At 33.3% G+C, this 17,331-nt stretch overlaps 1 protein-coding gene across 1 annotated transcript in view; it reads right to left on the minus strand.

Moving 5' to 3' along the window:
* The window catches only part of FSTL5 (follistatin like 5), a gene marked incomplete at both ends in the record, with an annotated part of 271,920 nt that overhangs the window by 114,458 nt on the left and 140,131 nt on the right, over positions 1 to 17,331 (minus strand). Inside the window, one exon of the mRNA XM_080343428.1 lies at positions 14,039 to 14,159. Coding sequence (XP_080199554.1) covers positions 14,039 to 14,159 — 121 coding nt within the window. The remainder of the gene's footprint in view (positions 1 to 14,038; positions 14,160 to 17,331) is intronic.

Genomic DNA, 17,331 nt, shown 5'->3' on the forward strand with positions numbered 1-17,331 from the left:
CATTTGGGTAAAAACAGCCAGTAATGTGCATCAGGAATAATACAAAATTAAAAAGGCATACTAGTCCATTACCATTTATAATGTTCTCTGTTTTCTTCTTGAAAACAAATTTCTCAGGAAATGGAGTTAGATGTTTTCCTATCCAGATTACATGGAAGTGCTAATTCACTAAAGTAATAGTGATAATTGGTTTTGACCTTATTTATTGTAGAATATGTTGTTGAATTTGTCTAAACAAAGAACGGCATTTATGCAAAAATCAATTTTTGTATGTTTATTGTGTTTGCACATGACTAGTTTCAGCATTTAAGTAAAATGCTTTTGCTAGGAGTTAGCATAAATATTTTCAAGTAATTTTACGAGTATAGATCCAAATTTAATGCTCCATCTGTTTATTGCAAATACAGATGCTGAACATCAATACTTCATACTTGCAGTTACCTTGAATGAAACATTTAAAATGCAATGGTTCAACCTATGAAGTATTTCTGGAACTAATCAATAATGAAATGGGAATTTTAAGAGTTGAGTTGACAGCCCTGGTAACTCACAGTTTTATGCACAAAGATTAGAGTTTATAAATACAATAATTTGCCAATTCTGTTTACTGTGTAGCTTCATTTCACTTCCAAATTTCAAAGCTTCTTTCCCAGAATGGTAATAAACATGTAAGGTCTCCAGACTTATCCTGAGTTTTATAACAACCCAACTTTGTAAACACTGTCTCCTTGCCCAGTTCTGTCAGGAAAATGACAGGACAATATTCTAAAATATAATTCAGGATTCAATTATCGGAACTGCAAATGTAGTTAGAAAGCCTGAAGCATAGCAGAACTACAATATTTCCACTGTAAAAAGAGGAGGGCCGTGCAACTGTGATTCAATAGTTCCCTGCAATCTCAAGACTAGTTATGAAACAGCTCTTCACAGAAGTCTGTAACATAGAAATAAGCACAGATGGGAGCAGTTTTAGGATTAGAGAGATTCTGAAAAAATCAGTTGGCTGATGTGACTATTTACATTTAGAGGGAAAAAGAATGAAACCGGAACTCAACGTAGGCTCTGCTACCTGACTATACAGAGACTTCTAACTTGTTACTTGATGAGTAAAGTTTTACTCCTCTTAAGAGCAGATGTCTGTGCTGTTGAGCACAGTGGCACATTCTGAGAACAAGGACCTTGTGTATTCCTCTCTTGGCTTTGCCCACCTGGTATTTCCCCAAGGTCAAAACAGACAGTGGGCTATGCACCTAAAGAAGATCAGCACAAAGGTTAAAGAACAAGACAAGACTGGACTAAACTTTGGTCCTTAGCACTTTGGTCTTGTATAACTACAGTCCTGCTCACAGTATTTTCTGATGCACCTTTTCACAAACAATGTGATTCAGCTCTTGTCATGGGCTGGGAAATGATCTTCTTTAACTTCTCCATTGAAGGAGTCTGTTTTCAGGTCTCTCATAAAGAAAAGTCACCAGTGAAGTTCTGTCTGGACCTCCACTAGAACTCATGCTGTTCAACATCATTCAACAGAAGAGATAAGGAAATGAATTGATAAAATTTTCTGAGATAGACTTTTTGGAGAACAACTACTCAGGTAGTCCAGGTAGGAAACATAAAAGCCGATTTGCTTAAAGACCTTACTTATGACACTGACATGCCAAATTCAATATATTCAGTTCAGTATTCAAAGTACTGCATGAAGGAAAAAAACCTACAACCTGTTCAACCTTGTTTAGACAACAATGGGCTCCAAACTAGTTATTATTGCTTAGGTATGAGCCTCTGAGAGTATAATTTGCAGTTTTACAAAAACATCTACTCAGTCTTGACAATATGACCACAAAAGGAATTAATAGGCAAAGACTGGTACCCAAACAGAAAAACTTTACTATGCCACTGCAACTTTATTGTTTGTTTTTTGTCTCTCCCACTGAAAAAACAAACAAACAAAACCAAAAACAAACAGCAAACAAACAAAAACCAAACAGTAAAACTTGAAAAATAATAGAGAAACACAAGAAGAAGGAGCAAAGGTATGGGAGGCTTTCCATGCAAGGAGCAATTAAACTACTGAGATTTTTCAGAATGGAAAAGCGATAACTACAAATATATGTCAGGAACTAAAAACAAACCAACCAACCAAACAAACAAACAACAAAACATCCCAAAGCATCTGGGAGATCAGGGATATGGAACAATTGTTCATGGTTTCTTATCATACAAAACCTAAATAAACTAAATGGAAGGTGTGCACAATGAAGAAAAAAATATTCTATTCAGAAGTCATTAAATTGTGAAAGTCTCTGAAATTGAATGTTGTAGACACTCATTTCACATGGGTTCAGAAAGCAATCAAATTTATGAGTGAGGCATCCATCAAGAGCTATTAAAGCCATGCAGTCTCCAAGACAAAAATCACTAGAGAAGAAAAAGTATATTAGAGGAATCTTACATGCTTTTTCTTCTTTTGTAATATTCCCTATGCATTCTTAGAGCAAAAAATCTGGACTAGATATATTTGTTCTAACTAAGAGAAGTTGTTGATATGTATATCTTGTTACTCAAAGTAGATATTAACTCAGCACTTCATAAGCACAAACAAAACATCAATCTTTGTTTAGTGTCAACTATTTTTTAAACAGAGTGTTCAGCAAGTTTTAAAACACTATAACTATTTCCTCCAACAAATACATCTCTACCATATGTCTAGATTGGGAAGAATTATAATCATAATGCAAAACAAATTAAAAAAAAAATAACACTTTCTCCAATTATTTATTCAGGGCAGAGTGGCAACAAGATGAATTATTTGGATTAATTCCATTGTAGGCAGCTTCCCAATTCTTATACTAAATAACTACAAACATAGAAGGTTTATGTGGTTTTCTCCTACTCTAGGTTTTCACTGTTTTCGCATCTTTTTTTTTTAACATTTTGAAACAATATTGCACTACATATACTTCTGCTTCATAACCCTTGTATGACACATTATTTTTCACTACAGCTTAAAATTGCATTTCCATATGAATCACTTGCTAACCTGCTTAAAATAAGATTTGATACCCTGAGAGCATGATCTCTTTAGAAACCTGGCTTGAGAATCTATCGACAATTTAATTCTGTATACAACACAACCACAGGGAAATTCTCTTAGTCTGTTTCCTTATTTTGTTTGGTAGAAAATGCTTTTTGTTGGAGGTTGGAGATTTAGAGTGGGGGTTTGTGTGGTTTTGTTTGTTTCTTTTTTTTAAATCCAAAAGCATCCAAAATACATGTGGATAATTGCACACATGTTTTTATGCCATATATAAAACATAGAATAGTCACCCAGCTAAATCAGGGTTCCAATGATCAGAGGGAGTAGAGTTAGCACAATATACAATTTTGTCAAATATACGCAACCCACATATACTTTAATGTTCCTACTCAATTCAGCTCACGTGTATCTCTCTAATGAATACATAAATAACTATTACATGCAATTATGAGATGTTTGTTTCTGAGCAGTGAGAAAACCAGGAGTGCTGAAGAGCAAGAAGCATCACAGTTTAGAGCACCATTATCTGAGACCATAAAAATAGCTTTGACAAACTAGAACTTTTCATATTCTTTTCTCACGTCACTGTTCAGTTGTCAATATTTATATAGAGTTGTATTAATAACAGCTTAAATTCTGGGGTGCCACATTCCTTAACTGTACACACATCCAAATATTTTTTGCAGGAACAACATACTACTTGAAAACACTTAAGGGAGCCATGGTATATTAACCAGGCAAATGTTTGATGACAAGACATAAAGACTTATTGAAATTTTTAAAAAATACTTTTTCACGCATATCTTCAAAAATATCAAACAGTTATATTACTTTCCAAAACTTAAAATAACAACATGTAAATTACATTTTCCTTCATTCAACATATGACTGCAGAAAATCAAGTTATCAGCTAGTCAGAAGTAACAAATTTTCGTGACAGAATCCTTTTGTGTTAGCACCTTATGAATGTACTAAAATGACTGGCATTATTTAGTATGTGTACGAACAACTGTTACAAACTAGACTAACAGGATTATTAGATGTGCTATATAACAATATTCTGCCTCTTAAAAAACTTCATATATTTTTCTTCAACTGAGTGTTTTTTTCAAATGCTTTTTAGATATCAATGTCAATCACAAAACCAACCCTGTCTCCCCTGCCCCCACCCCCAAAAAGTTAAGCTTAAAAGAGATCTTCTAATGCTTTTTCTTAAAATGAAGTATTGCCACTGGCTATTCGATAAATCCATTCATTTTTTATAAAACAACCCCTAATTTATAGATAACTGGCATGTTAAGGGCTGACAGTAATTTTGTAAATCGTTTTGAAGGTAGAAAATAACTTTTTATATACTATTAAAAAAAATAGGTTGAAAACAGAAATAATGCATGTCATATTTAACTAACATTTTAATTTCTCTACCCTCAACAAACTTTGTAGCCTTAGATCTTTTGAATGAGCTGAGCATTAAAAATGTACAAGAGAGATTACTTTGATTTAGGCGTAGGCCTCTCCTCCCTGTAATTCAAAGTAGCTAAGGAGGTGCAAATCAGTAGGATAGCCAGATATTCCTTTCCAAAGGAATGTGTCATGAAGCCCCCTGGAAAACGCCTATTTTCTTCTCCTTTACCAGGTTTTATGAATGAGCTACAAAAAGTTTTTCACATACAGGGTAAAAAAGTTCAGAAATCCCATGGCTGCTCTGAATTTCTCCCTCTTATTCCATGGCATCCTTCAGCATATGGGTCAAGAGCACCTATATGAGCACAACTTTTGCATTTATTAATCCTTGTTGACTTGGGAATGAGGAAAGACAAAACCAATACCTTAAAACATTGACTAAGAAGAAACCCAACAAAACATAATTGAAAGCTTAAAAAATAAATAAAACTGAGGCAGAGTATATGGTAAATAGAAGACAGACAGGAAAATGGTCCACCTCTCTGAATGCAATGAAAGCATATTACCACCTGTGGAGATCACTGCAATTACTACAATTTGAGTGTCCTTGTAATAGATGCAGACATATTAGGAAGAGTATGAACAGTTGGTAAGTTGCATCTTCTTCTCTGGCCTATTACATGTCTACTCATGCTATTTTTCCCTTAGGAAGTCTGAAAAATGGAAAAGAAAAATATGCCTCAGTCTCCAAGCAAGGAAGTCTTCCAGTTCTTTCCAATACTTCCAATCTTTTCCCTGGTCAGAGCCCTGCAGCAACTTCAGAGCCCAGTAGTGTGGAGCTAGCCAGAAAGTGCTCCCAAAAGTGACATAAAGAGGGCATTTTCAAATAGGAATTCAGTCTTAAGTGACTCCCTTGTAAAGTATTCATCAGATAAAACTACATACCTACACACTTTTATTTAAGAGCGCACATGTTATTCATATACTTATCTATGCATACAACATGCAATTTTAAAACAAACTATTTTCCTTTTATAAAGTAGAAAAAAAACTTAGAAAACTTCAAATGGTTATTGAACCATTTAATTTAGGATGCTGAGATACATATTTTAATTTATTTTTTAATTTAAAATGTAATATAATAACAATTTTCATATGGAAAATAATTTTTCCACATTGTCTTCGAAGGTTTCTATAAAATATTTAGATCCAAATATTTCATTCATTGTTTATTTCAGCCAGCCAAAAACAGTGTCTTATTGCCAATAGAACAGATCAATGTGCTAGGACAGTTGTAAACTGCAAAAACATGCAACATACCAAAACACACTATGGAAGCACAATATTAAAGAAAAAAAAAAATCAAATTCAGCAACTATGGAAGAATACTATAGTAAAACTTGAAATTGTGCTATTATGTTTTGGAAATGAAATCAGTAATGAAATTTCCTGAAAGAAGAACATTTTGCCAGAATCAAATTAACTATGAACAATGAACTAAAAGAGTTGCTTCCCCAATGTATTTCTTTGCAATGAAGACATGCTTGAGCTATATTTTCCTTATAGTATGTAATGGATATTTGAGGATATTTGATAAAAAAAGCTTTCCCAATATTGTATAATACACTTTTCTATAACACTAATGTGTACAGAAACACTCACATACTTTGCAAAATTGGAATTATATTTTTCATAACCCATTTACAGCATTTCCAAAGTACTTTCATATAATCTAAGTGCAAAACTATGTCTTCAGATTCTCTTTTTATCCTGTAAATGTCAGATATGCTTAAGAAATCCAGATATTGGTTTTTGCAATATTCTTCTGACTGTAACATTTCTACTGTTTTTATTTATCTAGATGCAAGAACAAAACCAAAGCAAGCAGAGTAGTTTTTAAACAAACAAACAAACAAAATAAAAAACCCAACAGCCTCTTTTTGGAATGCTACTCCTTTGGAGCCCACAGTAGCCTGAGAGGTATAAAAACAACATGTTGCAAATTTTTTTAGTCAAATTACTTAGCAACACTTTTCCAAAGTGAACATTAGAGCTTGATATTTAAAATTCACCAGTAAATTCAGCCTTGTATGGAGCATAAAGTAATGCAAAGCAGCTCAAAACATGCTTGAAAGAAATCAATGGATTCTTGGACAGAAAAGGCATCCTATTTATTCAGTTTTCATCTGAAATACTTGAATTATCTTAGTGACTAAAATGTTCACCTTTTGATGACTTGGGCCAATGAACTAGAACCATCTTCTCTTTCCTTTTTCTTGTATTTCTTAGTACAACTGAGAAGTGAACTCTGAGTCTTATCATGTTATAGCAAAGTTCCCTCAGATTTCACGTTAGCAGTGCTGCTGGTAGAGTTTTTTAATTTAAAAAAATATTTAAATTTCATGCTGAACTAATACATTGTTAACTTCAACATGCAGTAATGATCTTTTTTTTATTAAATGGATTTTAATTGGTGCATTCAGCTGTACAGAAAATAAAAGAACTGTCTAGGCACATAAAGAAATAACTGAGAAACAGTTTTGAACATTTCACCCATGTCTTACATTCAGAATAATACATTGTTTTTTTAAGAGGAAAAGGATTTCTCTGCACTGTTTCCTGAAGTCAAATAATAAAGATTATTTCAGTTCTTTTTAAAGGAAAGGCAACTTGTATTGAGATTTAATATAATGATAATATTGAAAAATATTTTAGAAATTATGCTTGAATTAATATTTATTGTTGGCTAACAGTGTTTATGGCAAGTTACCCTGGAGGTTGCTCACCAACTTTAACTATGAAATCCAGATAAAGAGATAATGCCGTGGGTGCAAAGGAAACAAGTAATGCCACGGTTATTGAGGTTTTCTTACTAAATAATATTTTATGAGCCTATTAATATTCTTTATAGTTCCAGAAAATTAATTCTTCCATGAAGTAGAGATACTTAATATTCTTGCTTGTGGACTAGCTACTGATTTTCTCCTTTAATGCACAGTCATTACTCCTTACATCCTGATGGTATTTTCTTCTCCCCCACACACATCCATTATGGAGAAAGCGTGGTTCCTTTAAAACTGTTAATAAAGGAAATAGTAATTATAAATTAATATTTTAAATTTGCCATGAAATGTTCCTTACGGTATCTATATAATGGTGTTTGTAGATGTCACAACATCAGTCACAGTCTAATCTTACAGGTACACTGCTCTGCAAAGCTGAAAATATTCTCAGAATTAGCAGGATAACAAAATAAATGCAACAATACTGTAACTGATTTCCAAGGAACAGCAAATAGATCAATTACTGGGGGACTTTGCTAACCATGACCAGATATATATAATTGCTCAGTGTTTACTTTTTCCTCACTATTCTCTGCCATTCTCCATAGCATTGAAATAATCTCAAAGGCATATAAGACTTCATCCTCAGGCATTTTGAGCCAATAACAAATATTATGCAAGTCAATCTCTACCAATCCTCTCGCCTGAAACAACGTACATTACGGAGCTAAGGAAAAGCTCCCAGGTAAATGCACTAATGACAGAGGTCAGCAGAACTACAGGTTCATAAATGAAATCTCGTAATTTCCTCATTATTTCCTGATAGCAAAAGATCTTGTGAAATATCTTTTTCATCTACTCATGCAAATGTAACACAGCCTCAAATTTGTTACTTGATTCCCTCAAAACATGAAAAAAAAACCCCAAAACAAAACAACTGCCCCCCCACACACACATACAAAACAACCCACCCCACACACACCTCCTTTGGCAGCTGGCTTTAACAAAAGGTCAAATTGTAAATTTCCAGAACTGCAACTCATATATTCAGCATCACAATGTAACCATGTTTTATTAGTATTCCGTTTCTACATATCCGGCTTTAGGAAATAACAGCTCATTCACACTTGTATGTGACTAATTCACTTTGACACTTTTTATCCAGTTGTTCAATTACCCAAGTCAGTGAAAATATTTTGCAACCCAGGAGAGACAGTAGCAGTGACACATAAAATTATGAACATCATACCTCATCAGAGCTTCATGAAAAGCATGTACAATATCTGATCTTTCAGCACCTTGATAAAATCCTTTGCGTTTATCCAGAACAAGGGCAAAAAACAGGCAACATTTTAAAAGAATAAAAATTTCAGCTGTATGATACTGCTTAAGGATTATCAAATATTTAGAAGGTATGTTACAATCAGTTATCTCCTACATTTATACAGATGTGAACAGGAAAAATGCACCAACAGTTCAACAGAGGACTTCTACCTTGCCAAACAGTAACACCTGAGATATTTTTTTAAGGGCTCTTTTTACTCAGAGACCTTTTTAAATTAAAATATTTCTTATTTTTTTTTAAAAAAAAAAAAAGACACAAACACAAACACCACACTACAGTGTCTTACTGGGGAAGCACCAAATAAACACATTTATCATCATTTCAAAATCACTTAGCATGAAAATTAATCGATTATGACACAGTGACACGTGAGAAATTTCAGGCACGCTACTTCAATCCATGAAACAATATTTCATACCTTAAATATTTACTTTTTTGAAATGATCAGTTTAAAGCTCTGCCCACTCAATAGAAAAGGTTGTATTATTTTCCAGCTGTGAATCTCTAAATTGAAAACACATGTACAACAGGTAGAAACTCAATGGATAGACTAGGTTGAGCAGAGAAATATTACCACTAAGTCCAACAGCTCTGATTCAATATTAGGTTAACTTGTATTTTCAGACGTTAGTGCTGAAATATAATACCTTCTGGAACAATCTGATAATCACTAGTTGTTGTTGAAAAGTAATTAATGAGAGTAGGACACAGAATAATACCTCATAAAAATCTTTCCTCCACTATTTGTTAACCTGCTTTACTATTGAAGACTCATCATATTTATAAAGCTTTGACTCAAATTCCATATTAAATACAATATTTGGGATCTCATATTGATGTCACTGGATGTATAAATTCCATAAGTATTTTTTCAGTTAGGTCTTATGGGCTCGAGGATAACATACAGAATCCACTGGGAAGTCTCATTTCTTTCAATGAGTAATTCAGTATAGATGTAATATTTAGGGGGTTTTTTATTGTTAAATTCTGGTCTACTTTGCTTTGGAAATAAACATTTCAAAAAGGATTTTTGAATATGCATCTGTAATAATTGCATATGAGAAATTAAAATAAAATAAAGCTATCATAATGAAAGCAGTGATGTTTTAGAAGCATTTTTGAGGACTGAATCTAATAACTAAGCATATGTGATCATAATGAACCCTATATTTATGGGGACTTCTTGCTGCTTGCCTTTCCATATGATTCAAGACACAACAAAGCACCAAGTTCGACAATCACATTAGGCACTGACATTACATTTCCTCCTAAAAGCTAAGCTTGAAGAAGATTTCTGTAATTTCAGCTCAGATCAACTTTTGTAATAGATGATGTTATTGTAGGTTATATATCACTTGATATGAATATCTCAGCAACAGGGAGTGTTTGAAATTTGAACCTTGTATCTGTGACCTGAACCGCATTTCAAAACTCAAAGTACTTTTACATTTATAAAGCAGCAGCATGTCCAGAAACAATATACAAGATCCTGAATAACAGCTGCACAACAGATTAGATAGTGTTAATAGTGATGAGTGGTACCCAAAAGCAAAAGAAGTTCCAGTGAAATTGTAAAGCATCACAAATAGAAAAAGGGACTATAAAATCAGGTCGTATTTTGGTTGGCTAGCTAATTCTTTCTGACATCTAGTGGTAAATTTTACACTCAAGTCCTACACGGCCTTCCATAGCCTCTTTTTGGAGCATAAAATCAGAAATAGTTCTACACTAACAATAGAAAATGTTTCTGAAAGATATTTTTTTGTCTTCATTTTGTGTGGAATGCCAATTTTTACATAGAGCATTTATTGCTATTATTTACAATAAACTTCTTATTTGTATTAATTGTATTCAATCGGTTCTATTCATAACTGTCTAGATTAGCATCATTCTTTCTACTGCAATCACAAAGGGAAGTGCCATCATATACATCTGCATCTGCTGAGTGATCCAACAGAATAATTTATTAGTATTTACTTGCTTGTGGTATGCCTTGAGGTTTTACAGCCACCGTGAAGGCCACCTGAAGTACCTGCTATGAAATTTCATTTTAGATGGTACTTTAAAGGAGGAAAGCACAGAAGATTATTTATTTTAGAAAACAGCACTAGAAAACGAGCCACAAGAGACAGTATTTACAGAAAACACAGAATTATCTTGATACCATAGTACACATTCCATAAATAAAGAAAATCCTTGAAAAGTAAAGGAAGCATATGAGTTGAGTTTTAGTTTATAGAAGATAAAGCTTTAAAGAATCTGTATTCCCTCTTCCTAGCATTTGTTAACTCCATCATGTTGGGCTTTTCACCCCTTCAGAGGAAGTTGAATATATTTTTCCCTGTCAAAAACAAACAAACCAACCCACATTCACTGATAGAAAATCCTTTAGCTTGGGGGCTGTCTGAAGAAAGAAAACAAAAAAAAAAAAAAAAAGAAAACCAAAACAGTAAGACAGAGCTGGATCACTTTTGAGACAGAAGGGATAGAATTTTACATGATGTGGTCAAAGCAGTAGAGGACTGAACTAGCTGATTCCTTCATCCCAAGCTCCCAAAACCTAGTTTAATCTAAACTTTCTAATCTAAACTTTCTCGTTTATCCTCTTATGTTGATAGAATGGAATCTCCGCACACATTAGTGATACGGTTAAACTGTTACAGCATCTAGCAGACAGATATCTAATAGATAGATGCTATAGCACCAAAAAAAACACTCAGACTGTGAGTGAAAACAGCCAGTACTCAGAAAACCACATCAACCTTGACAGTATGTAAAAACACTACAGAAGCCAGTCAGCATCTTCATCTGCTTGTAACACTTTCTGAAGCTGGACTTGACACAAACCTCCAAGGAAAAGAGCACAACCTCTTAAGCATTTTCTTTCTTTGTTACTGCCTCAGCATCTGACCTTCTTAAAGGGGAAAGGGATTTTTATTGCACTGCATAGTTATTCGTATTTGGTTGTCTTGCTTATTTTAAACTCATTTTGTAAGATAAAGTGAGACTGTCGAAAGTAATTCACAGAATGCAAGCAAATGTATATATGTATAGATACATATTTACGTTCATGTTAATATCTTTAAAATAGGCAAAGATTAATCTTTGCCCCTAAGGTGCTTTCTTTTCTAACATTGAAGAAAAAATAGACTTGTTGTTTTCTGTGGGGAGCTCTTCATAAAGTAGCACAATCTACAATCATGTCTAATTCTGAATTTACAATCTTTAGATGACAGTCAAATTTCTAATTAAGTATGCCAACGAAAAAAATTCCTACCAGCAAATGCTAATGAAACAGTACTGATAATTAATCCCACAAATATGGATTCATGTTTAAACAAAACGTAATTGCCTAGCCTTTTAAATAGAAACCACTTTAAGGGAGTAGGTTGTTCAACAGCATGTTGAAGATGGTTTTTAATCCTATCCAACTGTGTTCAAATCTTTTCCAGGTGTTTTTAAATACCATTTGAAGTCACAGCTAGAAATATGCATGCCAGTTTTATGCTTAATTATTATTATCCCCTTTCTAGGCTCCAGCTGATGACAGAAATATCTCTAATGATGCCTTTTCTCAGACCTTTCCCAGCCTTCTCTTCTTTTTTTATTTTTTTTTTTTTTCTCAAAGGTTCTTCTCTGGTACATGATCCTGTGTTGAGTAGAGGATGCTGATGAACAATAACATTCAGAAAATGAGAACTGTTTTATCTTCACCAAGTTTGAGTATGTCTTAAAAGTATATTTTGTTATGTGTAGTAGGTTACAGTAGCTTTAGGTACAAACTGGCTCCAAAATTATCCTTGAGAAATTGCCACATATAAAAACCGTGGTGCTGTGACCCATATCACCCCTTTCTTACCTGTATCACCTAGTCCTAGCATTTCAGTGCTATCCATATCATCTTAGATAATGCATGGCTATGTTTCTACAGCTGCTATGTAATCCTCCATGTTTTGGTAAGTCAGACTTGTATCACAACTTTTAATAAATAAATTTTTAATAATTTTTTTAATAAAGAAATTAAGGTGTTTCCTAGTATTTTACTGGTACAGATGAATCAATTTCTCTCACTGCCACAAAGTCCTAACATCTCCCATTCTCTCCCTCTATCCCTCTTATTTATTTGCTGTACTGTTCTCTTCTTCTGCATGAGTTATGGTCTGACCCTTCACTTATTCAATACAAGTCACCCAGCTGGCCAAAAATAAGCAGGACTGGGGGTGGGGTGTGGAGGGTTAATACTTTTCTGCTGATTTAGTGACTCGAGGGAGAGACTGAGAGTGTCAGGACACTGCAGAAAAGGCAGTCAGATAATGTCAGGAAGCAGGATCCAAATTTTTTTAGGAACATTAAGCCTTTAGTTCAACTAAGTAGTATGACAAATTCAATAGGCAAAACTAGGAAGCTTTCAGGCAGTCTTTCTTGATTATTAATTTCATGTTTATTTTTATTGCTTCCCACGCAGCCACTTTTTTCCTAATATCAATTCATTACTTTTTAAACTCTATAAGTAGTTTTGGATCTTTTTTTCATTTGACGTAAACTAAAGTGGCTGAGAGCTGTCAGTTGGCCAAAGATAAAGTACAGGAAGACTAAAGCAGCAGGCTGTAATGACTCAAAATGAAGATACATTAATGGACTAGTCAATGCATAATCCAACTCTAATTACAGGAAGAGCTGAGCACAAACTTGACATGCTATGCTGTCAGGTTGCTGAATATGGAGTAACAGTTATTGAAACCAAAATCAGATTTCAAGAGTCAGTCTTAGATTTGAGGTAGACAAGAGTGAAAAGCATCAATTTTGATGCAGATATAACAAAATATATGGAGATATCTTATATTGTGTGTAACATACCATATGAAAGCTCTCAACATCTTTCTTCTTTCTGCTACTCACTACCATGTTGACCCAAACCCCAGTGTTTTGGTCAAGATGTTCATATGTAGTGTACACATGTCCCCAGTCACCTTTGGCATTCAGAGAACAAATACCTGGCAAAATAACTCCATAAATCTATATCTCTCCCCAAGTCCTGTGAAGACATAAAGCAACTAATAGAAGCAGTACAATTGTGGCAAGGTTTGTCAGAAATGGTTTTATGTGCACTCATAAATACAGAGTGTGGGCAAGCATTCTAGCTTTTCCAGTTCCATCAATTATGTCCTGACCACACTACTTCCCATTTGTGTGAAACATGGACTGATTAGTGCATATTGGCATTGAGAAAGATTATCTATGAATTCTCTGGTACCAAAATCCCTCAGAAATCTGGACACTAATGGATCTCTCATTGATTTCGGCTACGACATTCTCTACTATATCATGATTGTTAAATTGTACTCATTGTTTAAGTACAACATCAGGATGTATCAAGATTTAAAAATAAAATTAAAAAATACTCTTTTAGAAAAACAAAGCAAGAGAGAGAAAAGAAAACTGCAAGAATAAGCTAATCTTTGTACTTACGAAAAGCTCTATAGAATTCTTCCAGAGCTAGGTGCTTGTCACTATTATAATCATCGTATTTCAGCAAATCGAACAGAGAGCAGTCAGACAGATCCTTGCCAAGCTCATCCCGTTTTATTACCTGACAAGAAAATTATAACCATGAAATTACATTAAAGCTCTTAGAGTTCTCTAGTATAATTAATTGTTTCTAATAATCATTTAATAGATCATTTTAAGGTTGCTGTGGGGCAATGAACTGCAACTGTGTAAAGTCAGGGATTTCCAGTTACGTTCCAATTATTTATTGCAGTTTTAAAAGTTAATACCTTTAGTACAGACACACTGAGATTACACAAAAGTTTTTAGAATATATGTAAAATATATATAATGGGGCCAGACAGAAGCACTATAAAGACCCTGTGAATGTACAGCTGATTTTACTTTACATGTATAAGAACGATCATTAAGAAACATTCAAACAGATTTGAAATTGTAATTTCCCAAGTACGTGTTATAATATATTTCTCCTCTCAGTCTAATTCCTAACCACTAAAAAACAAATTCAGATATTTTCAAAAATAACTAAAATAAACTTCTATTACCCTACTAATTGTATCAACTTCTTACAGGATTTTAACAAGCCTATTATCTTCCAAAAGACCTTTTATAAAATTAGCTGACCTCAAAAGATTCCTGTTTCTCAATGGGGGCACATACACTTTGTAAATAGATCATAATTAATAGCCCTTACATTTTAACTCCAAGGAAATCTTCCTTGAGAAATGTTCTTTAATTTGTGCACTATTCTCGTTTAAAGTCTGTATGTTGTAGACACCTACCTCAATTCCACCCAAGGAGTTTTTAAGACATTGATTACCACAAATAATTCAGAATTCTCGTATTACATGGCACATGTTTTAAAAGCACTGTCACATAACTGAAATAACCAAATGTAAAGCAACTCCTAGTTGTCATGTTACAGAGTTTAAACTTCTGTACCAGACACAGAAAAAGTAAATATAACTATAGTTAATTCCTTTGTAAAATACTCTTCCTATCCTCTACCTGTCTCTCAAAATCCCTGCAAAACCATTACATTTGTATTATCATATAATAACTTTTGAAAAACAGGGTATATAAAGGCATTTGTGTTTCAGTCTTTCTACTAAAGAATCAGATAGAATAGAAAGAAATGCATTATTAACGTAAATAGAAAATTTCTAAACAAATAAAAGAGAATAAAAGGAGTATTAGAGCAAAGAGAAAGGACACAAATATTTTATCCTGCCAGAACTAATCTTCTATATATTACTATAAAAGCATTATAAAAAATAATAACCTTCTTAGTACATTAGAAAGTATGAAAACCATTTGCAAAGAAAAATCACCACAAAAACAAATTTAGCTATTATTAATTAAACATACATACTACATTACCTGAATATTAGTACTATTAATAGCTACTCCTCATAATTTAAAACCAGTTTATTAAGTTCACATTAAACTGAATTAGGAAAAAAATAAATCATGTAGATTTTACAGCTGGTACAGAAAGGGCAAAAATATACCCTGGGAAAAAATAATAAACCTAAGCCCATTGGAGTTATTCAAGTAGTGCTAAAGATATAACAGTGTGCATTGAAACTTCTCACGCCAGAAGAAATCTCTGAGAATTCAAGGCCATGAAATGTCCTTAAGAAAAATCACAGCTGGTTCATGAAAAAGAATATTTGGGGTGAGAAGCGTTGTTCTTTGGTTGTTTCTCATAAAAGGGGGTCTGAAATAGTTTAAACCATTTGTTCCCACTAGCTCCAATTGTACAAACAAGGGTTAAACTTTACACCTAAGGTGATGCAATAGCAACTTTATTAAAGCCCACCAACACCTGCCACTATAGCACCATATTTTTCATTGCATACTAGTGTTCTCAGCTTCAGTCCCTTGCACTGAAATCTGTCTTATTATGCTTTTCATTTATATTTGGCCACTTTTATTTAAAATAAAAATATTAATTATTTAAAATTATTATCTAGACTTATTGAGACATTTCCAAGAATGATGCTATGGACAGGTATGATTTTTTTTCCAGGTAATTATTTAATTTTCATCTTTAGAAAACTTGTATTTTGATTGCAGATATAAGATTCAATGCTTGGTTATATACAGACATCTTCATGCTAGCTATATACTTCGGGGTTCTTTGGAAAATTCACTCAGTTTTGATAAATAAATAAACCCTTCAAAAATGTCCATGAGGACAGATGCCAGAAGGTACAGAAGTGATTTCATATCATGATTAATCTTAACTATCCGTGATTGGCTGTTAAAAAAGATGTTTCAATTTTTATCCAATAGAAATTCTCTTATGCTGGCTCCAGCCATCTCCTGCCTCTGCGTGTCATCTGTGGATGTTACCAACTCTGTGATCAAAAGCAAAATTAATCTTTCTGGAGATTTTGTTTGGTAGGTTCATTTTTTTTTGTCTCTTGAAGAGAAAATCTTTGAGGATTAATATTCTATTACAATAGGTACAACTCAGAACAGGTATTAGGGTGTGAGGATCTGGATTTTGAAAAATTACCTGTTTCTGTAGCAGCCTGAAGTTAAATCAAACTGACCGAGATATGAAATTACAACATATATGAGACTTCAGGCAAAGTAAAGCTGACTACTTGACAAGTCATTAGCCAGCAGAGAAGTCCTTTAGCAACTTATATTAGCACCAAGTGTTTTAATATCATCAGGATCAAACTGCCTGTTCACAAGAGTACTTAAAACTCATAGGCTGAGGAGACCTTTTTCTTGACATTACTTTTAAACACATCTTCACATGTCAGTGAAATTCCACACAGTAGGATGTATAAACACCACAATGCAAATATTCAAAGTGGTTCGATAAATAAACAGTGGAATTTAGAAATAAAGACTGTGAATACTTTTTGTGTTTCTAAATGCTGTCATGACACGATATTTTAACACCATCTTCTAGAAAATACAGTCTGTCAGACAACTTCATTTTGCATTTTCTTTTCCTTATGCAAGGGATTTAATTTACAAAGGTAGCTTGCTAAACATAATAGCTTCTTATAAATATTTTTGATTTCATACCAAACACAATTAGGAGAGAAACATAATACTATACAGTATCAATAAGGCATACACTGTGTCAATAATAATGTCAGTAACTGCAAAACCTGAAAAAATAGATGTCAATAAGGAATCATTAGTGGCTGAAACAATCCTCTGAGATTTTGAAAGTCTGAGGTCTCATCCCAATCCTTTTCAATAATTTTAAAATAAACATAAAAATA

Source organism: Nesoenas mayeri (genome assembly GCF_963082525.1).
Source record: "Nesoenas mayeri genome assembly, chromosome: 4".
NCBI lineage: Eukaryota > Metazoa > Chordata > Aves > Columbiformes > Columbidae > Nesoenas > Nesoenas mayeri.